We start from the raw sequence: 22,807 nt of genomic DNA, 5'->3' as shown, positions 1-22,807 counted from the left end.
GCAAGTCTTGTAAAATTCGTGCTAGACTCACTGAACAACCATTGAATCGGAAGTGGCAGGAAGAAAAATGCGAGGAGACATTACGTTTGAGTTTAACAATAGACAGGGAAACAAAGGTGCGGTAGCTTAAGACTCCAACCAAGACTGAAATAATACAGCGCATAGCGACAATTGTGTAGCATGACAACTGCTGGAGGCAACTCGGTATGAAATGGAAGCAATTCTATAAGTCTGCAGCACTTTTCAAACAACCGGGCAGTTAAGACAGCGATGAATTGGTCTAGTCTATGCACGTTTATTATTGCGCTTGTCAGTCATTCTTCGTATCAGTTGGCGTCTTCATTCCCAAACAGTGCCCATCTTGACACCGTTAATGTGTCCTGCGCCTAGCGCAACAACAATAAAGTGAGCAATGCACCAAGACTTTTTTAGTAGTCGGTGGCACACGGCTTCGCTGTTTCTTGTCTATGCTACGCGGCTTCCCCTTCGGCCGCGTAAGAGCCGCTGATCAAGCTGTATGTCTTTTATGTCATTTCGGCGGCAAATGCCAAGCTCTATTTGTACTGGCAGCCTGATGGCGAGGGGGAGGCCTCTTGTGGAGAGGTTGAGTAGCGGTGACATGGCGCTGTGCGGCACGCGCTGAGGGCGTGCGGCTGAGCTGAGAGGTTAAGATAACAGAGCAAGCACACTGGCAAGTGTCAGAGTCGCCTCGCGTGTATACCTTACTTTGTGTCCCACAGTAACTAACTTCCCGCGCAAGTGAACAGTCGGGCTCAAGGTACGACGATTAACGAACAACGAAATATCTAAATAATCAAAGAGAACGATTGGACTGAGCTCATTTGCATTCTGCATGGTGTTGTGCTAACATGTAGCAAAACAAGTGTCATTAAGTCGCTGAGAAACAGTCTTTTATATTTACCACGGACTAAATATTCTACACGTTCTACAAGTCTACCCGTTGCACCCCCCTAAAAGAAACTGCTGGAGGCTCCTCAGATCTGTAACGTATCTGTTTCTAGGAAGCACTCAGATGTAATGTACTGGCAATCGTAATTACAAAGCTCTCAAAACATTCAATGTGGTGAAAATTGCGAGCTCGAAGAAACGCGCAAATCTTGCATGCTTTAATTTCGTTATTGTGTCTGTGTATGTCTTAAGCATTATGGTGGGTTCGGGCCATTAGGGCAACAGTTTGTTCTTTGGCGCCTTGTGTGGTATTTTATTTTAGGCGCATACTCGCTTCGTTTTGAACCTGGCCTTATATTGCTTATATTTACATTTATATTTTATTGCTTATATTTATATGGCTTATAGTGCTTATATTTTGGTGGCGCCCATTCCTCTACGGCGACAATGCTGTTCCCAGAAGACATAATAGTATAGGAGACAGACCCAACAGGCTTGCGTTTTCTTTTTGAACAACTTCCTGTGTTTCCCTTGGTAAAATGCAAAATCAGCCTTTATTATAGAAACAGGGCCCAAAGTGACGCGCTTTGGTTCAAATGTACAAAATTTTAGGCTGCTTCAAAACGCTCACCCTTTTACGAAATCACTCGAAATAAATTCAGTACTTTGGCGAGAAAACTATATTTACCCTCACATTTTAATTGCAGTATATGGCAAATCTACAGATTGCGTGACCCTCTAAGAGAAACACCAACGTATAATTATACCTCTAGTCCGGGAAATTTGAATCAGCGTCTGCGCTGGTTAAAATATCTATGTGGGAGTCTAATAAGAAATTCTTATGATGTCTATGATGTCTGAGGCTGCCTTGCTGTAGCCGCTGCAGCTCGCGGTGCTCGCTCCTTTGCCGCTCGGTCTGCATTTCGCGCTGTCAGGGACTTGGTTGGTAAACATTGTTTCGCTGCAACAACTCCTATCGCACGTTTTCCTGCGATGCGATTGTCCCGTACTTCGTCGGTAGTGAACTGGAGCCTATGGTTACGCTTTGGTCTCTAGCCTGACGAAGTGGAGGTGAGCGATAAATTTATAACGATGAAAGCTCCATAGCACTGACCGAGCCCAACCCCCGTCATGCGCTATCTAGTAAATCAGCCGCTAGACAGAGCCCAACCACCTGCACAGCCTCGAAGACATTCAACGCTGTCGTCTGTTGAAACGGTCGCGCAGTGGTTAGCGCGCTCAGCTACGAAGCGGTAGCAGTGCCAGTGGAACGGAGGATCGATTCCTTATTACCGTGGCGACTTTTTCTTCAGTTAGACAAAGATCACGTAATTTGGCCGCCGTTTTTCTGTCACGGCTTTCTGATGAAGGCGGTGTCATACGAGGAGCCAAGTAATGCTCTCGGCTTAAAATCACGGAACAGGTAGCGCGTGCGGCATCGGATCGTAAGCAACTTATAATTAACACACATGTAGTGTCATTCACTGAATCTTTAGACTTCAAACAGCTAACGAAGCAGAGTTTGAATGGAGCAAGGACCTTAATACTACGCTTCTGGTGGGTCACTGTGGTTTTAGGGATGCTCACTGTGAAGTAGCAAAATTTGTAGCAGCAGTCGGGGACGATCCTAAGGATCATGACACGTTTCTTCTTTCTTTTAGTTCACGCCCCCGACTAAGGGCCGCACAGCAGCCGAACGAACCCTACAGAGATTCTTCCGAGACATTTACCAAATCATATCGCAGCCATTGTGCGCGTTTACGCTGTTTCTTGTTACTTATTATTGATACGCACTCAAAAGTGAGCGTGAGGCTGGCTGCACCTATTCTCAGGGCAAATAAACACTAAATGCACGAAGAGCATTGAAAACATGTACTGCAGATAACCAAACAGCATTAACATTGGTAAGGTATTGCGCACAAACAAAGTAAAGCATAAGAGAGCGCCAAATACCCTCAGAAACACACGCACTTCTTTAACTGAATGTACAATTAGGGTGTGTTCCAATTCAGGGCCGCATCAGAGACAGCCTATGAAACAGCTAATGAGGCAGCAGACAGTCAAAAGGAATGTAACGCGTCCGGAATGGCCTGGAATACGATGGAACGGCGCCTTTGCGGCCTCACGCCACCTCGCGTCGACCAGAAGAAGCTACGAAAAGCACCTAACAATTCGGTATTTGAACTCTTTGCTCGTGCAAACCTCCGAGTAGCGGCGTGTATGCTGGGAGTAACGTCGTCAACGCAGCACCGGTAAGTTGGAGAGCCCTTTTCAGCCGCGTCATAACATTCGAAAGATAAGTAATCGTGCTTGCTAACCACACGCGTATTGTGCATGCTTCTCGTGTTTGCATAGAGTGCGCGAACGTTGGAAATAGAGCTTCCACGGCAACAGTCAAACCTATGCTGATGATTTCTGAGCGCTGGTTGTCAGAATTTAGTTACACAAGTTTATTGCCTCAATGTTAAGTTGAAAATCTTGATAAGCGTCTTCTTCTGATGAGAAATATTGCGTTCCGAAATAATCGTGCTCGTCGCGTGCGCCTGTGCACGCTCCCATTTTTCTGCTGAAGTTGCATAATAACGACTCATCTGCCTCTTCACTGATTCTTACTGCAATGACAATACCTCGCTTATAAATCATTCGATGCTGTAAATAAGCTCTACCTATGATGTTTTCGGTATGCGAACAGTTTTATGGAAAAAAAATGTAAGTAATGAAAGCTTGCTACTAGTACATCTTACTTATTGAGACATGTGTTGGTATAACTTATATATAACTAAACATTACACGAGAAAGTTGCTTAAATTTAGTTATGAAAAAAATGAATTGTTATTTAAACAAACACTTCCTTGTAATGTGCTGTTGCTGGGTGTCTGTTAAAAATTTTGCTGCGATGAAGGGGTCCCTCTGCTCCCATCCTTCACTAGTACAAACAATGTTTTCGTGACTATGTTTAGATGCTCCTTGCATTAGTTCACAATATGACAAATTTAATGTGCCACTGTCATGAATTAACACAGAATTTATTTTGTAGTGCCAAGGCCATGACTCACAACAGTGTCTACATGATGGAGGATCCACCAGAATTCAGGGAACCGTTGGACGGCTGCATTAGCACAATGTGTAATCTGGATCGTCCGGTCAGATATGTGAAGTGTAAGTCTTCCAAATAGTAGGATCTCGATATCATTCGTGGATAACTTTATCAACATATTACTCAACGCAGCTTACTAATAAGGTTAAATATTTATGCAACCTGTTCCTTATTTGTATTCATCGTTTTTATGAACACATTATCGTTTTCTATATAAAAGTAGACCTAACATGTCTTAATGTTGGTAATTTTTCTTGCATCAATCCCTTGGCTGCAAGTGAAATGTTATTTTTGCTTGCTAAACAGTGTATTTTCGCTTCTTTATATTGGTTTCATTCTTTTGAAACTTGTTCCTATGCTATAGCCTTTATTTCCGAATTTTTTTCTATGCTTGACACTCGTGCAGTTTCTCCGCATGTAAGAATTCAGAATGTAGTTGGCCAAATATGTCGCAAGTATAATCGCTGGGCGTGCCCACTATTGATCAACATTCATATTCACAGTTATTTCTTTCTTGTTGCCAGAATAACTGCCACTGGCAAATACACATTTGATGAGCTTGAACTTGAAATGATACGTGAAGGTCATTACTTGCTTTGCTGCACTTACTACCGTACTAAGGTGTTTTCTACTAAGCATGATTCTTTCTCTCCCATTTTGTTTATATTCTTCGCAAGCTATTCCCATTCATGTAAGTAGGCATTGTAGGAGTTGCAAGTCTGTGTCCAATTGCAATATTTGTCACTTTAGATCAATAAGCATAGACCACGTAGTTAGCTGATAGATAGTTCATTGCATTGATGCTCAACCATAGCATAAGAACGCTATATTGCACATAGTGCTATATTATTTGCTTGCTCTTGTTATGGTATTTGCTCGTTGTTGTAATGTTGCTCATCAAACGAATTTGATTTCAACAGCACCACACAGAACATTCTGATTGGCACTAGTGTTATTTTAATAGTGATATTCAAGCAACAAGCCCTAATATGACAACTGTCAAGAATTATTTTTAATAATTTGGGTCCCTTTCCATGTGTTCTGTTTCATCCTACGTATTTGCTCAGCACAGTGGCAAGTTTTCAGTTCGTTCTGCTTGGTTCTGTTCAGATCAGAATATGTTCAACCAGCAAGCCCAAATTACAATGCTATCAGTAAGACTTAGATTGCTGGGCAGATGAGTTGAAAGCATTTTATCTAATTCTAAAGTATTTTTGACAAAATTACGACTGTCTAGAACAAGCATCGTATGCACTGCAACTTATATCTTTAAGTTAGGTAGGCAAGTATCTATATCTAACTATACCTGTGAACATACTTTCTACATATTAGCGAGTGTTTAGCTACACAAAGCAGCCTTTGTTGTGACTGCTGATATCAAATTTATGGTTGATGCGCCTGCTTGTTTTTGTTTTGCGCACTTACACTTCTGCGGTCTCTTAAGCACTGTAATGGTGTGAAAGCTGAAGTAGTGAAGCAATGCCTAAGCTAGCTTGAACCTACTATTGCTACAATATGCCAACAATACCTATAACTGAACTTGTGCATTTCTTTAGAACCAGCCTTGTTCGCTAGGTGAAATTTGTTGCGTCCTTATGAGTTTGCCGGTCAGTTCATGTAACTTTTCAGGACAAATTTACACCGTGAGAGAAGGGAGACAAGACAACATGAGTGCTGCTAACAACTGACTCTTTATTTTGATGGAAGAATTAAATAAGCAATAACACTGGATGTCTGCTTATATTGTGCACAAGTTCTTTCTCAGGAAAGACGTAAGTTGTGATATAAAGGCGTAAAACCACGATAAAAGGTATTCGCTTAAAAAGAAAACTAAATATGTGCATAGTAATGTCTATCCCTTTTGATCTAGAAAGGACGCTTCTTTTTCTTGCCGTAATACATAGGGCTGGCTTACACATATCTTATTTATGTGGTATGCCTCACTGATTTCTCTTGTCAATTTTTCACTGTGTGTGAAAACAGATGAACGATCTTAATCAAGCCGGAAGCCCTATCGTGGTAATGCACGGCCAAGTTGGACGAGCATACTGGGCTTTTGCGTGAAATATAGTGATTTCTTTGGCATATATGGCACATTAAGTTAGTGCCAGCCTGCCCTGCGTAACTTTGACTCCATGTGAAAGGAATGCAGTACACCGCCTATCGCACAGAGACAAAAACACTAGACAATTTAGGTGGTACCTTTAATCAAGCAAACCTCGAATGCCTGCTTGCCTTTCTCAATTCACTTGTGAACTGTTGTGCATATCTTGCGTACTTTATATTTCACCGGAAATGTGTATGCATAGCAGTCCACAAGCGAATTGACAAAGGCACCCAGGCAAGGGAGGCTTGATTCGTGAAATTTACCACCAAATTTGTTTTGTGTCCGTCAGGGGTAGTGTAGTCTATTCCTTTCATCATATGTATATTTGGTCAAATGTACATAGGGAAGACTGGCTGGTGCCTCAACATACGCTAAGGAGAGCAGCATACTTCACTCCAGGGTATGCTCGTCTCACTCGGCAATGCATTGACATGACTGGTGCTGCGCGTAAGATTCATATTGTTTATATCTTTTGATCACCTAGAGCAACCGATTGACAAACAAACATAGTGAGGAAGACCGCATAAACGAATTGGACAACATTCTTCAGTCTATCCTCCTCATTATTGCATGAGAAAGAAGAACAGTCAGTAAATGGCCTGGAATAGCAATCATTCTGTTCTTTTTTATTTTCTTTTTATGCAAATATACTTGCACTGCAACTTTTTCTCTCTTTCTTAGAGAACGTTTGTGCAATACAAGTTCACAAGCAGTGTAAATATTTTGTTTATTCCTTCCGTTAAAATTAACATTGAATTGATAGCTTTTGGGCCCTGTGGTCTCCCTTCTGTCCTTTATTATGTCACGCTCAAAAATTAAGCATTAACATGCACCAACTTTCTCAGTTAGTCGTCAGTCAGTGTTGATAAACTCGAAATGTTTTGAGCCCGAACGTACGTATTATTTGTGTCACTTGCAGCCAGTATAGTACTAATCTGGCTTTCCATAAAGCATGCTAATATGTCCTTCTGCATTTATGTTTTATGTAATGATAGCCTCATAGCACAATCAAAGAGTTCTAGAGATACAAGCTGCATTTGGTTATCACTAATTACTCAGAAGGTGATTAAAGGCGGATACTAGGAGAACTATTCTTCTGGTTGGCTGGCACAATCTGTATCAATCTCACCACTTCACAAAGCTGAAAGACTCGACTTGGGCTCACCGAAACTGCTGATGCATTGTTTGCATAGTCTCTTTAAAAGTTACTTGCAAACAGAGGTAAGCGATTTAATTTTATGTGCAGCCCCTACACTAATGCCACTTGTCATGCCTGCTCTTTCCGGTTACATTTATCGCACAGTTAGGCATATTTCTTTTTGCTACCAACACTTAATGACATAAAGCCAATGGCCGATTGTGCAAACAATAAAAAGGCGCAAAAAATCCATCGATTGATATCACGTTTCTCATGTAGGTTCCTATAAACAATATAAAGTAACTGCTTTAATGAGAAAGTTTGGTGGACTGGGTGGACTGGATAGGAATAGAACCTTGGATGTGAAATGAGCATGCTCCCTTGGTGGCACAGTGGCTGTTTTGTTCTGGCTGTCCTATGGTGTGCCTAGTGCGTGTGCTATTTCAGCCATTGCAACCATCTGGTCGACTAAAGCTGATTCCACGTTCCCACAGGGAAGCAGTCTCAATGTGTCTGTGTCCTTTTTTTACTGCAGGCACACCTTGGAAATGTTGTATGCATTGACAAGGAGAGGTGGGACTTGCTCCAGTGTCAAGGCCGGGACTCCCTATTCTGCAAAGAACTGGCGAAACTAGTTTGCTGTAACTCTGCGTGAACACATGGAATGTTTTGTTGTTGAGTTGAGGATTTTCGCGCCGGCGCGTCTGCTACTGCTCGCACATCTGGGGGCGTGGCGGTTAGTTCTGGTTTCCTCCCGCAGGCAGTTTATACTTCTTGCACTTGCAAAACGGATGGTTATCTGGTTTCTAATCTCTGAAAGGGTGATCGCTTGATAATCAGTAATTTAATGCTAACAGGAGCAGGAGTACATCTGTTCGCAGGCGGGCACTGGAACACACTAATGATGCTGCCGTGAGTGCGTTTCACGTTTTTTCTTTAGAGTCACAAACTCATTGCCTCTCGTTGCCAATAAGATGGATTAGCAGATGTTCCTCACTCGTTTCGTTTTCTGATGAGCACCAACCATAAAGCTTCCTGAGTGCGTTCACCTACGCAGTTTGATTACTCTATTATTGGATTATGATATGCCTACGCAAAAAATTTGTTTCCCATTTTACGGTTGCCTTGAAAAAATTACGGCATTTTTTTTAAATAGGTCTCTCTGGAGAATTTATGAACACGCAATAAAAATACTCTGGGGTGTCAAATTTGGCGAGAAATATCTGCCTTTTGCAATGAAATATCTGCCAGTTAGACATATGCAATTAGACAAGCTCTTGAGTGTGAGCTTGAGCTCAACAACCATTCTTCCGGCATGGAAGCACCAACAGAAATCTTTTCTCGTAATGGTTAAATTACACGCACCGTATATTGAAACACGGTACAGACAACAAGAACCCTTGACCAGAGCAAAAGGTTCGAATTATCGAGGTTTTACTGCATCTAGTTTTTATTTATTTATTTTTATTTATTGGTTATCTGCATCGCCCCGTAGGGCATTACAGCAGGGAGGTTAAGGGCTTGAATGAATACATGAACAAATTATTTCAATGCGTGGAAGAAAGCATCACTTTCTGTGATGTATACAATGCTCGATGGCAAACTGTTCCAATCTCGAACAGTTCTAACAAAAAAGGGACAACGGAAGACGTCACCCCTACAAGAAAATTCCCTGACTTTCAAACAGTGGTCAAGTCGCTTAGATATGTAGTGTGGTGCCTGCATATATTGTTCGTGGTTTATACCTACTTTAGAATAACAAATATCGTGAAAATATTTTAATCTGATATGCCTTCTACGATCCTTCAACTCTTGCCATTTAAGTTTGAGTTTGCTTTCAGTCATGCTAAGCTGCCAGCTATAGTTAACAAGAACAAATCTAACTGCCCTATTCTGGATGTTTTCTCATTTATTTATAAGCTCAGATGTGTGTGGGTCCCAACAAACACATCCGTATTCAAATATTGAACGTACTTGACTGAAATACAACTGCGTCCTTAAGTTACTCGGTAAATGACTAAAATTTCACCGCAAGGATCCCAAATCTGATGCTGCCTTATTTCCAATATAGTTAACATGCTTGGTCCATCGTAAATCAAAGTAAAAAACACGCACAGATATTTAAATTCCTTGTTTATGTTTAGAGTTGAATCATGAATTCTATACCTATAGGGATGATTAGCTCGTTTTTTTGTGAAGGTGACGTGAACAGTCTTATTTATATTTAATGATATATCCCAACGTACACACCAGTCTGCTATAATATTTAGGTCAACTTGCAGCATTTCTGAATCGGAAATGGCATCTACGACTCAATAAACAACACAATCATCGGCAAACATCCTGAATGAAGACTGTACAGCAGTTGAAATATCATTAATATACAACAAAAACAAAGTGGCCCCAGCACTAAGCCTTGGCCAACTCCCGACGTAGCTGATGCATATTGCGAAGATATACTTTCAGAACCACAGCCTGTTTCCGCAATGAACGCTATTATGTTACCATCCAAGTTATAAGCTTTTAATTTGGAGAGTAGGATACTGTGCGACTACATCAAACGTTTTACTGAAATCACAGAAAACGCAGTCCACAACTTGTTGCTTAACAACTTCGGAGGGTAAATTGTGAATAAATTCCACCAACTCTGTATTGCAAGATTAAGCACGCCTGAAACCATGTTGGCTGGGGCTTAGGAGATTATGTTTAGTTAAATGGGCCATAACGCAACTGTATATTACATGCTCCATAATTTTGCAGGTTATAGTAGTTAAGGAAACGGGCCTGTAGTTCTGAACGGAGTTACGCACCCCACTCTCACGTATGGGCACGACTCACGCTAATTTCCTATCATCAGGCATATTGATTCCATTGAGGGACTTCTGAAACAACCGGGTGAAATAAAAACAGAACACGTCCGCACAATTCCGTATGATAGCGGAAAGAATGTCATCAGGGCTGCATGCCTTAGCCTGGTTCACATATTTTAATAATTTAGGGTTAAAATCCACACAAAAGATGACTTCCGGCATGCAGTCTATTTCAGCAGGTAATTCAAAACAGACAGTACGGGAGCTAGATGGCAAAAACACAAATGAAAAATAAGGGCTAGAAATTTCAACTTTAGACTCATTATCATGAGTAATTGTTTCCTCATTCTTCAAAGCAGGTATTGATCTGTTGTCTTTGCCATTACGCTTCAGAAACTTGCAAATTTATTTGGTATCCCTGACAAGTCATTCTCCTAGATTAAAAGAATACAAGTCCTTAGCGATGTCGGACTTTTGTCTAAATTCAGTTTTTATTACTTTCAGCAAGGCCATATGCTCTGGCGAATTAGACGCCTTGTATCTTTGATAATTCCGTCGCTGTCATCAAACAAAGGCACGTAACTCTGTGTTAAACCAGGGCTTGTCTCGAGCTCGCCTACTTGATATAACAAAGGCTTCACGTAGTTCAAACAATTTTAATTTGAAAGTATTCCACAGTTGTTCGATATCTAGATTATCTGCGAGTGCATCAAAAGTTGGAAAGAACGTCTCGAAAGCAGCGCTAATCGCCTCGTAGTTGGCCCTGTTGTAGGCATAAATCTTTCGACTAGCTGTTTTTGCAAACTTCAGATATAGAAATAATAAATGTGCTAGAACAACGTCGTGATCGCTAAAATCTGGCAACACCCGTACATTGTATACAACATCAGGTACGTTACAGAGCAAAAGGTCGAATACGTGACCAGTTCCGTCAGTGCGCGGTGGCTCGTGCACATACTGACAGGAAGTGTTCTTATCTAAAATATCAAATAAAGTTGAGTATAGGCTCCCTCGAGCAGTAGTATCCCTTGGTTCCCCAGCTGACCAGTCAACATCCGAAAGGTTAAAGCCCCCCCCCCCTAGAACAAGGAATTCATTCTTAATAGTTTCAAGAAAATTGGATAAATGAACTAGTGGTTCTACAGAAAGACCAAGATGCCTATAAAATGATCCAAGAACAATTGCTTTCCCATTCGGCAGCCTTACTTTAGAAACAAATCGATTCAGTTTCATTATCCGGAAATTCCATTTGCACGCTAGGGATACTATTGTGGACAAGAATAAACACCCCTCCGCCACGTGCACAGCGGTCTCGACGAAAACACTCGTACGTGTCCGGAAATACTTCAGTGCTTGCGATAGTCGGGTCAAGCCAAGACTCTGTTCCCAAAACAATGGTCGGTTGGATGGTACGAAGAAAGAAGTGAAAGTTATCAACTTTATTTTTGACACTGCGGCAGTTGACCAACAAAACGCTGACGGGGCACATCGCAGCATTAACAGTACTTTGTCATTGCTTCCGTGCAACGCCGGCTTTACTGTCCCATTGAAAGTGCGTGCTCCCCAAGTGCAGGGTATCGAACTTCAGAACTGGTTTCAAGCCTTGTTCGCTGTTTTGTTTGGCATACGCCCATAATTTCTTTCGCTTGTCACGGACAGTACGGCAAAAGTTTTCAGATATAGCAACGTTCGATCCCTTGAGCTTGAATGCTTTTGCAAGCACGACTTGGCGGTCTTTGAATAAAATGATGCCAACAACGACGGGCCGATTTTTTTCCTTTGCAGATTTTACCCAGCCTGTGTGCACGCTCAATTGCTAACGAAGGCAATTCCAGCTTCGCAGTGCACTGACTTACGAGGAGTTCCTCAGACAGGGCTGCCGTCTCATTGGCATTAGAATCCGCCAAGCCATAAAAAAGCAAATTATTGCGTCTCTCACGATTTTCCAAGTCGTCCAATTTTTTAATCATGCCTTCAAAGCATCATGATATTTTCGCTGCTGATCTTCAACGTTAGCTAAGGCTTTTTCAATTGTGTCGATCTTTGGTAGCTTAGTTTCCAACGAAAGAAGCCAAGCTTTAACGTCAGTAACGTCTGCGGTTAGCTGCGATGACTTGGAAAGTATTGTACCTTGGCCATTTAACAGTTCATGGATTTGTTCAGCAGTTAGTGGACCTGGGTTACACTCAATATCTCCGCCACAAAGCAGCGAAATAAGTAGATAAAATGCCAGGCTAAGAAAAAGTGAAAAATGCCGCTTGACATGCGCGCGATTCGACAACACAGTACCAGGTCCTCCACAGGAAAAATTAAGATAAAGCGTTTGGGGTCATCATCATCATCATCATCAGCCTGGTTACGCCCACTGTAGGGCAAAGGCCTCTCCCATACTTCTCCAACAGCCCCGGTCATGTACTAATTGTGGCCATGTCGTGCCTTCAAACTTCTTAATCTCATCCGCCCACCTAACTTTCTGCCGCTCCCTGCTACGCTTCCCTTCCCTTGGAATCTAGTCCGTAACCCTTAATGACCATCGGTTATCTTCCCTCCTCATAACCGATGGTCCTTACGGGTTACGGAATGGATTCCAAGGGAAAGGAAGCGTAGCAAGGGGCGGCAGAAAGTTAGGTGGGCGGATGAGATTAAGAAGTTTGCAGGGACGACGTTTGGGGTGGAACCGGCAAAATGTAGCGCGACGCTTTCAAAGGGTAAAAAGGGCCAACCTACGTGAGCAGTAGAAATCTTGTAAGGGTCACTGCCATCTCGCTGGTTCCACGCCCCATCGTCACACTGCTGCTCCGGTGATTTCGTAGCTGACACTTCACAGCGTCAACGGCCACTTGGCAATGTTGCCACCTTGGAATGGGAAAAAGTTCAATTTCGTCACTGGCTGGACACTGTTGTAGCTCGAATGCCTCGAAGATATCTGTTGAAGACGAAGAACCGCTGTCGACCAATTCCAGACATACGTCGTCGAACAGAAATCCGGGAGAAAGGACCGCCGTGGTAAAGTTCGCCGAAAACACCTGCGTGAGTAGCAGAAAACTTGTAAGGGTCACCGTCATCTCGCCGGTTCCACGCTGTAAGTTCTGAAAATAAAATCTATACCGGCCGTTGAACCTGCGTATAAGTTTTTGCAACGTGTTTTCAGTGTTTAACGGCTCATTCCTTTAAATGCAGGCACACATTCCCCAAGGTGCATTGCATCTCTGAAGAAACTAAGTTCTAGAGAGCATGGCAGGTATGTGCCCAAACGCTTTCAAAAGCTTTCAAGTAATGAATGAAAGCTATATATAAGGGATGGCTATAATCGGCACATTTCTCTATCGCTTGATTGATAGTGTCAGCATCATCATCATCATCATCATCAGCCTGGTTATGCCCACTGCAGGACAAAGGCCTCTGCCATACTTCTCCAACTACCCCGGTCATGTACTAATTGTGGCCATGTTGTCCCTGCAAACTTCTTAATCTCATCCGCCCACCTAACTTTCTGCCGCCCTCTGCTACGCTTCCCTTCCCTTGGGATCCATTCCGTAGCTCTCAATGACTATCTGTTATCTTCCCTCCTCATTACGTGTCCTGCCCATGCCCATTTCTTTTTCTTGATTTCGAGTAAGATATCATTAACTCGCGTTTGTTCCCTCACCAAATCTGCTCTTTTCTTATCCCTTAACGTTACACCTATCATTCTTCTTTCCATAGCTCGTTGCGTCGTCCTCAATTTAAGTAGAACCCTTTTCGTAAGCCTCCAGGTTTCTGCCCCGTATGTGAGTACTGGTAAGACAGCGCTGTTATAAACTTTTCTCTTGAGGGATAATGGCAACCTGCTGTTCATGATCTGTGAATGCCTGCCAAACGCACCTCAGCCCATTCTTATTCTTCTGATTATTTCAGTCTCATGATCCGGATCCGCAGTCACTACCTGTCCTAAGTAGATGTATTTCCTTACCACTTCCAGTGCCTCACTACCTATTGTAAACTGCTGTTCTGACTGTTAAACATTACTTTAGTTTTCTGCAGAATAATTTTTAGACCCACCCTTCGGCTTTGCCTCTCCAGGTCAGTGAGCATGCATTGCAGTTGGTCCCCTGAGTTACTAAGCAAGGCAATATCATCTGCGAATCGCAAGTTACTAAGGCATTGATAGTGTGAAATTGGTCTATTGTTGAGTAGCCTTTACGGAATCCTGCCTGGTCCTTTGGTTGACAGAAAGGTGTTCCTGATTCTATTTGTGATTACCTTAGTAAATACTTTGTAGGCAACGGGCTGTAAGCTGATCGGTCTATAATTTTTCAAGTCTTTGGCGTCCCCTTTCTTATGGATTAGGATTATGTTAGCGTTTTTCCGAAATTCCGGTACGCTCGAGGTCATGAGGCATTGCGTATACAGGGTGGCCAGTTTTTCTAGAACAATCTGCCCACCATCCTTAAACAAATCTGCTGTTACCTGATCCTCCCCAGCTCCTTTGCCCCTTTGCATAGCTCTCAACGCTTTCTTTACTTCTTCCGGCCTTACTTGTGGGATTTCAAATTCCTCTAGACTATAGATACATAGTCCTCATCATACCATCATCGTCACATTGCTGTTTTATCATCGTGAAACTTCAGTAATCTCACCCGATTGTCGTCCTGCCTTCGTTATCATACCTCCAACGTCATTCTATAGAGGCCAGTCTTTCTTTGCCACTCTATTGCAATTATGATGTCGTCAGTTAATCGCGATTATACCGTCTTAGTCATGCCATTGTCGTCAGACACTCGCTATCATGCACACCATGCCATATTGTCGCCATAATGCCGTCGTAGTCGTGCAATCTTATTCAGTTGAAATTCGTCATTCCACTCTTGTAATGCTAACATCGTCATGCCATTGCTGGGATACAGGCTTCGTGATACAGTCGTCGTCACGTCATTGTCGTAACACAGTGGTCTTCATCGCTTTGCCATCATAACGTTGTCATGCCATTGTCCTCATACAGTCGGCGTCATCTGTTCGTTTTCATACCAACGTATTTCCATCGCAGTCATTTTAACTTCAACATCTGACTCTGGTCTTGCCGTTATCGTCAATCCATCGTCGTCACATATTCGTTGTAATGCCGCTTTCGTCATAGCGTCGTCAAGCTGTCGCTTTACCATCATCATCAATTTTTTAACGTCATCCTATTGTCGTCATGTCTACCCATCGTCGTCATCGCCATACCTCCATCGTTGGCTCATCGACGTCATTCCTTCTTCAGCATCCTGTCATAATTACACTATCGCCATGCAATCGTGACTATGACGCAGTTGTCCTGCCACCGTCGCCCTTGCGCCGTTATGAGACAGTAACGACGATGTAACCGTTGTCATACCTTCGTTCTAATGTCATTGTGGTCATGCCTCCGTCATTACAGCTTCGTAATCCGCATGTCGTCGTACCGCAGTCGTCGCGCTATCGTTGTCATAGACTTTTCATGCAATTTGCCTAACGTCCACGTTCTAACTTTGGCGTCGTTACACTATTGTCATCACTTACGAATTGCCATCTAGTTGTCGTGATGCGGTCGTCGTCCTACCGCCTCTGTCATTCCATCGACATCATGCCATCTTATTCCATCGTCGTCACTACGTCAGCGTCACACAGTCGTCATACAAACTCATTAGTGACTCTGGCAAGCGATTCCCACAGCTAAGTGGGAGGACGCCGAAATATGTCATATATAACCAAAGCAACGGAAATCTCCGCATTATTATAACGGATGTTAAATAAATTTCACTTCATAAATAAGGTGTGTAATTATATTGCTAGGATTTTAATCTCATTGCGATCGAGTCATCGGCCAATCATTGGGAGATTAATTATGCCTTAATTTTTTTCGTTACTCTATTTGCAACACTGTTACTTTTTTTCCGGTCAAGTTAGAGCATGAACATACCTTTGCACCTACCTACTATTACTTTGTTTTCCTTTTCAAGCACTCACACTTTTGAGCCTTCTAGCCTCGTTTGCCCTCCAATTTTCTAGATTAAAACGAAACAGCCAAAACGTGCCATGAGCAGCTTCTAAAATAAAACTATTTCACACAATGTCTTCGAAAACTCAGCACAAGATCTTTTAATGAAAGATTCGATTGAACGTTTCAGAACTCTCTGAAGGCTGCAAAAGTCATGGCATGTAGTTTTGTCACCTTATTATGAAATAAGGTATTCTTGTAACGATTATATGGCTTCATTGTCACTAGTGAATATGGCTGTGATTCTATTAAAGCTCAGCTGCTGTCCTAAATAATCTTGCAGGCATAGATAATCGCATTGTTTTGATGTGAGTAGTCAAATCTGTCAGAAGACAGTTATGGTAACTAGTGCCTCAACTATGTAACTGCAAGCGATTGCTGCAATTCTTCGAATGGCTGCTCGTGACAACAACTTAGGAGTGTGCGAATAGGAATTTTTGGACCCAATCAAATACGACTGTAAAGTGCAAGGAGCGAATGGAATAAAAAATCGAATCTTCCTTGAGAAGTTCCAAATAGTGAAGAGCCGTTTTCACAATTGCTACACAACAATGCTCACATCTTATTTCACAACGTTAGGAATATTTTGTCATTTCATTGCGCTTTATTTAGCGTTCTCTATTAAAAACACGTATAAAGCACAACGAACAAATAATGTACTTGTTCGCATACACGTAAAGGTTTGGAGATTGCGAATAACTGTTCTATACGGCGCGTTAAGTCGAGCTCCCCGATAGACGTAGCCTCCTTCATTATACGTAAGTTCTCAGAAAATAACTAGTTCTTGGGTTAGTTGATTGTTACTTGATGAAGCCATTGTAGCGCAAATAAAAAAACAAACACAAAAAGTACTAGACCGAACGTCACGGGCGGTACCAGTACTGCCCTTAATGTACGGTCTTGTGTCGTTTGTATTCATTTTATTTGCGACACGTTGGTTTCACAAAGTAAGTTCGCAGGATTTTTTCTCTACACTATGCCTGAGGGGATAAAATTCCCCTTTCTTCCGATACAATTTTCTTTTTGACTGCCCACAGTTGTTGTTTTCAGATATTCGAAAATTATTTGGAAAATATTTGTTTACACATACCGGCTATTTAGCTGGAAGATGAGATCAAGCAGGAGCAATTCGATTTATTATACCATACATTAAAACAGGGGCGCACTCCTACCATCCAATAATGCGGCCACAGGAAAGAATGGAACTTACTCACCAATAATGGCCTGCGAAGAGTCCGTTGCTTGTGCTTACATGGCACTATTTTTTCATCGCGAATAGTTACACATTCTTGAGAGCGAAAACCTTTATTACCTGTCCTAATGAAAAGTTGACATTATATTACATTCGGAATTGTGATAGAGAAACAAGATTTAATATCATGTTGAAGGTGTCAGCCTGGGAATTGTTAGACAAATCTGTGCTTAACTCGGCTAGCATTATACACGTTTATGACACCTTTTTATAAAAGAAAAGCCAAAACGCTGTGGAACATACACGTGTCCTTTCTAAGAGGCAAGAAATTGCATTACCAATGTTTTTACTAGGCTACGACCTTTCCTCAAAAATACTCCATTAAAATCTCAAAGAAAAAAGTAAACTAATTGTTCCGTTTCCAGTTAAACCACATTCGACCTATATAAATATTAGTTCAACAGGGACATTTACAGGAGACATATGCAGAATGTCCCTTCCTAATAATTCTCTTGCACTATTCGTTCACCACGCTAACAACCTAAATTCATATTCCGCAATAGTTATTTTCGGAGACACCATAAATAAGATGGCATACATGCTGTAGAACAGGAAACAGCACAAGGGTACGCATCAGTAGCAATAACAAGTTCTAAGAAGGCGTCGAACTCGCATCATTTTTTCTTTCTTATTGTAAAGCCTGCCATTCACCATTGTTTTCTTCTCCAGATGATAACACATGTTTCTTCACAAGAGAGGCAGGGCCATCCTCTGGCTGCCAATGCACAATTCACTTTTCGGACATTGATGTGAATATTTCCAGCAGCCCTAGGTTCACAAGGTCGACAGGTATAAGCTCTCTTGGAGCCAAGAGAACGTGTGTGTTCGCAAACAAAGAAACAAAACGCTTGTACGCAGCAAAGTTGTTTCGTTGTTATTTTAGCGTTTCTTTCAAGGTTGTAACAAACAATGGGATGCAACCAAGGAATGGCCGAAGGGCTTTGACAAACATGGGTAGAAAAGCCTTACACTATGATGTATAAAAGCCTGAAAAGCAAGGATGCCTGTCAGACCGAGTAGTGCATTGGAAGGGCAGCACCATGAGGTCTCTCAGCACCATCGCACTTTTTGCTGGCCTTCTGGGTAAGCTTCCCGATGCTTTGGAACATCTTGAGCTCTGCATATCCCTGCGGCTGGTGGCTGCCTAAATACCAGGGGCACGCGATTGCACTAATAGCGCTATCTGTCGTTATTTAATTATTTAAAGCAAAATCAAAAACGGCTATCTTACGATTAGCAAATTCTTTATGGGCCGCAGTCATCCTCCTCATAAGATGATGAAAGATAATTAATACTGCATAAGTTGTCAATGCTCCTTGCAAACTCCCTCTTAGACTGCTTTAGACACCAAAACGTGATCTCAAAATCACTCTTGTGCTTGTGTTAGTGCAAAACTCCCGGTTTCGCAAAGGTATCAATTTACTCTGCAACTATGTGCTACGTCTGTAGTATGTACTTTGGGGGAGTATTTCACCTGGCTAAAACCACTGCCGAGATGATTTCGCTCCGTCATTAATTCCACTGTACAATATAATAACAAAAAGCAACAAGCAACACTAGCTTCAGCATACCTAATTAGAATTTCAAAGCATCCTAGTATACAAAAATACCCATCGATGCTATGTAAACATGATCTCCAAGAGCTATACATAAAAAAGGCTATAGTACTTTTTTTTGTCAGAAGAATATACGCATTCGTTAGAATAGAGTTTGTTGCAGTAATGGTGTAATGTGAAATCTGCACGAAATTGAGCTAAGTAGAATCCATCACTTTTACAGAATGATAAAGTGAATCTTTCTTTCTTCCAGCATGTTATGGAGTTGGGACCTCCCATGCTTTCCGTAAGTATACATTAATACCTAAGAAAATTTTTCAAAGGAATTCAACGCCTAGTTGAAGTCTACGAAGGATAATCTCTTGCCGATTGAGTTCGCGGCGAGAATACAGCGGAGTCATGGCGCACGCATTCTATTGTTCCCCTCTCGCGTGACGAGAGTAAGACTGCCTAAATATTTTGACTGCAGTCTCGTCGGACTCGGCCCACAATTTTAGGCTGCACATACAGACACGAGGCATGTTTCAGACTTTACAACCTGCGGAACTGAACAACATTTTTAGGCTGGATATGCCCACAAGAATAGCCAGTATTTTAGTACTTCACGAGTCTCGGGATCAGTACACATTTTTAGGTTCTACTGCCCCCGTAATTTGCCAGCAAATTAATCTAAAAACAGATTCCCGATACGGAATAATAGGGGTAATTCACCACCGAAGACGCTGCCTTCAAAAACAATATGTGTGCGCACTTTCTGCTGCAACGACCACGAGTTTCGCAGCGACCATGAAAAGCAAACGCTTCTTTTCACAAATGAACAGTACATATTAATATATAGTGAACCTCCCTTATTTAGAGCAGATTAGCACAGAATAAACAATAAAAATGAGGCATGTGCCGATCGAAATATCATTATGTCGAGGACCATCGCGAAAAACGGGCACCCTAAGGCCGCCCTTTAATGCTGTGCTGTCTGTTTTCCGTACAGAGCCCTATCACTTACAGTCAGCAGTGTGTTATGGGCTAGGAGTTCATCCATTATAATTTGGTTCAGGCTTGAAGAGGACGTGTAATAAAAACAAAATTTATCCTTTTACGCATACTTGCGACCGAACCAATGCTGACATGTTTTCAAACCAAGCGTTGTGACCGCTCCGTTCCACTTTTTAGTCATATAATTTAAATTAAAAAGCGGCTTGTACAGTCAAGACCACAACATGAGCTAACTAATGACATCGGCAGTTACGGGAACAATCACACGGGCACAATGACACGCGTGCAGAGTGCAGCATCAAATTTTGTTTGAATCCTTTCAGGAATAACTGTCATGTTTATACGCTCACAGATGACTAAACGAGAGGGAAAGCTGGGAACCTCCTTATAATGCAGTAACAGTGCGGTTGGAAGCTGGTTTCATAATATACATCCCTCAGGTGGTGAGGATTTCAGGCATTTCATTTTAAGGAACTGAGAAAAGGGCAATTACAGTACTACCATTCCGCATGTGTTCACCCCCACGGCTCTTCTACAAAGTGATTTTTTGTTTCAATTTCACCTTACGGTGGCAATATTGCTTTTTCATTGCATTTCCTCTATTAAAATGTCATGTACAGAGTGTCCCACATATCTTTAGCCAAGAATTTAAATACCAAAGACGCGCCGGAAGCGAATTGAAAAGAACGCACACTGTTCGCAATAGCCTATAGTATTCATTTAGACATCTATATGTTTTCCCCATAACTCACTAATTAAACAAGTTTATTTACCCAACTTTTTAATTAATGACTGACGACCCCAAGTATGATATTCATATTTGTAGAGCACCTTCAGAAACCACCGATCGAGTTGTTTGCTATACTATACGTCTCGCGTAGTCCTTTCTTCCGGGTCGCAAAGAAAGCCCGGGAAATATGAAAAAAGCCACGTGATGGAGCATTTGCACAGTGGTATCATGCTGCTCTCAAGCGTGCATTCAGTTAACAAGGTCGGTTCCCGTCGGACGACGACGAAAATGCATGCTGCTGGCCGAGCGCTGCCGATGAGATAAAGAACGCCCTGCCGCTTCGTCGTCGCCAGTCACGATGCAGCCGACGTTATTCACCCAACGCACGCTTGAGACCAGCACAATACCACTGCGCGAACGCTCCGTCACATGGATATTTCATATTTCACGGGCTTTCTTAGCAACCAGGAAAAAAGACTACGTCAGACGTATCGTAAAAGCAACAACTCCATCGGTGGTTTCTGAAGGTGCTCTGCAAATCTGCGTATTATACTTGGGGTCCTCAGCCAATAATTAAGAAGTTTGGTAAAAAAACTTAATAAATAGTGAGGTATAGGGAAAACAAAAAAAAAAGATGACTGAGTTACTATATGCTATTGCGAATAGTATGCGTTCGGTTCAATTCGCTTCGGAGGCGTCTTTTATCTTTAAAGTCTTGGCTCAAGTTATGTGGGACACCCTGTATAGCCCTATCTGTGTATTCATATATTTCTGTCTGTTTTTTCAGGAAAGGGTGGTTTTGGAAGCAGTACCTTTGGCTCTGGCAGTGGACTGGGAGGTGGATTCTCGGGAGGATTCGGTGGACGAAGCTTGTTGGGTAGCGGAGGTACCTTCGGCAGTGGCTTTGGCGGTAGCTATGGCAGCGGCTATGATGGCGGGTACAGCGGAAGTGGCCTAGGCGGATTTGGCGGCGGCTACGGCGGTAGCTATGGCAGCGGCTATGATGGCGGGTACAGCGGAAGTGGCCTAGGCGGATTTGGCGGCGGCTACGGAAGCGGATTAGGCGGATATGGCAGTAGATACGGAGGTAGTGGCTTCGGCGGCGGCGACTACGATGAGGAAGGAGGATATAACCAAGGTATTTTCGGCGGACGCGTACGCCGCTTGTTTGGCGGTAGCTCCAGGAGACGTAGATCCCGCGGCGGGCTAGGCTTCGGAAGTTACGGCAGCGACGAAGAGGGAGGTCGGTTTGGTGGTGGCCTCGGCGGTCTAGGCATGTCTGGGCTCGGGGGTATGTATGGCATAGGCAGCGGCGGTTACTCCAATAGCCGACTAAGGCGCCTGTTGCGGCGCCTGCGAAGGCGAGGAAACCGAGGCTCCTATGGCGGTAGCTTTGGCTATGGAGGCTTGGGCAGCGGCTCATCCTGGAGTTCTGGCTTGGGAGGAGGTCTGGGTCGACTTGGTGGCAGCTACGGAAGCCGATATGGAAGCAGCGGACTCGGCGGAGGACTAGGAAGTGGGCTTTTCGGTGGTGGCGGATTATTCGGACGCTTGGGAAGTCGCTTGTCTGGACGTGGTCGATATGGTCGTGGCTTTGGTAGTAGGTTGTTCGGAGGAGGACTTGGAAGAAGCGGATTTGGAGGAGGACTTGGAAGCAGCGGATACGGCGGAGGATTTGGAAGCAGCGGATACGACGGAGGATTTGGAAGCAGCGGATTCGGAGGTGGCTACGGCAGCGGCAGTGGGTGGGGCGGTAGTTTCGGCGATGGCTGGCAGCAGTGGTACCAGTAATAAATGTAAACTTTGGACATGTGATTGCGAGTCATTGTCACTTGGCTTAAGCGAACATTTTAACATTCTGTCATCTACCAGCTGTCTCGATTGTGCATGCTCTCTTATTTCTCCAAATAATAAACACCCTAGCGTTTTCAAAGACGCAACAGCCACCTTCCCATGCTGCGGCATTTTTCTTGTTCGTACGTACACCTGCAGCGGAAAAGGATCGGCGCAACGGACCCATTAGCGGAGAGGCGAACTCATGATACGCGGCGCTATTGTTCCCGATGACGCTACTAATGAGAGTGCTGGGCACCATCCATGTTCTAAAGAGGGGCTGACGGACAGAAAGCGCTCAATCCAGGATAGAATTCATAAGATAATAAAAATACGGGCATCAGGATAGGCTCTGCTTACTGCCGGGAAAACCCGACTTCGAAA

General features: G+C 43.0%; 1 protein-coding gene across 1 annotated transcript; it reads left to right on the top strand.

The window, feature by feature from the left end:
• The first annotated feature begins 18,308 nt into the window (after positions 1–18,308).
• Positions 18,309–22,405, top strand: LOC142576346 (uncharacterized). The gene is made up of 3 exons (XM_075686445.1): positions 18,309–18,394; positions 19,121–19,153; positions 21,378–22,405. The coding sequence occupies exons 1-3, from the start codon at positions 18,352–18,354 to the stop codon at positions 22,379–22,381; spliced, it is 1,080 nt and encodes a 359-aa protein (XP_075542560.1). The 5' UTR covers positions 18,309–18,351; the 3' UTR covers positions 22,382–22,405.
• The last annotated feature ends 402 nt before the right edge of the window (positions 22,406–22,807 follow it).

The sequence above is a fragment of the Dermacentor variabilis genome, chromosome 3, assembly GCF_050947875.1.
Source record: "Dermacentor variabilis isolate Ectoservices chromosome 3, ASM5094787v1, whole genome shotgun sequence".
In the NCBI taxonomy this organism is placed as follows: domain Eukaryota; kingdom Metazoa; phylum Arthropoda; class Arachnida; order Ixodida; family Ixodidae; genus Dermacentor; species Dermacentor variabilis.
The sequence above is the reverse complement of the archived record's forward strand: the minus strand, read 5'-3'. Positions and strand labels throughout refer to the sequence as shown.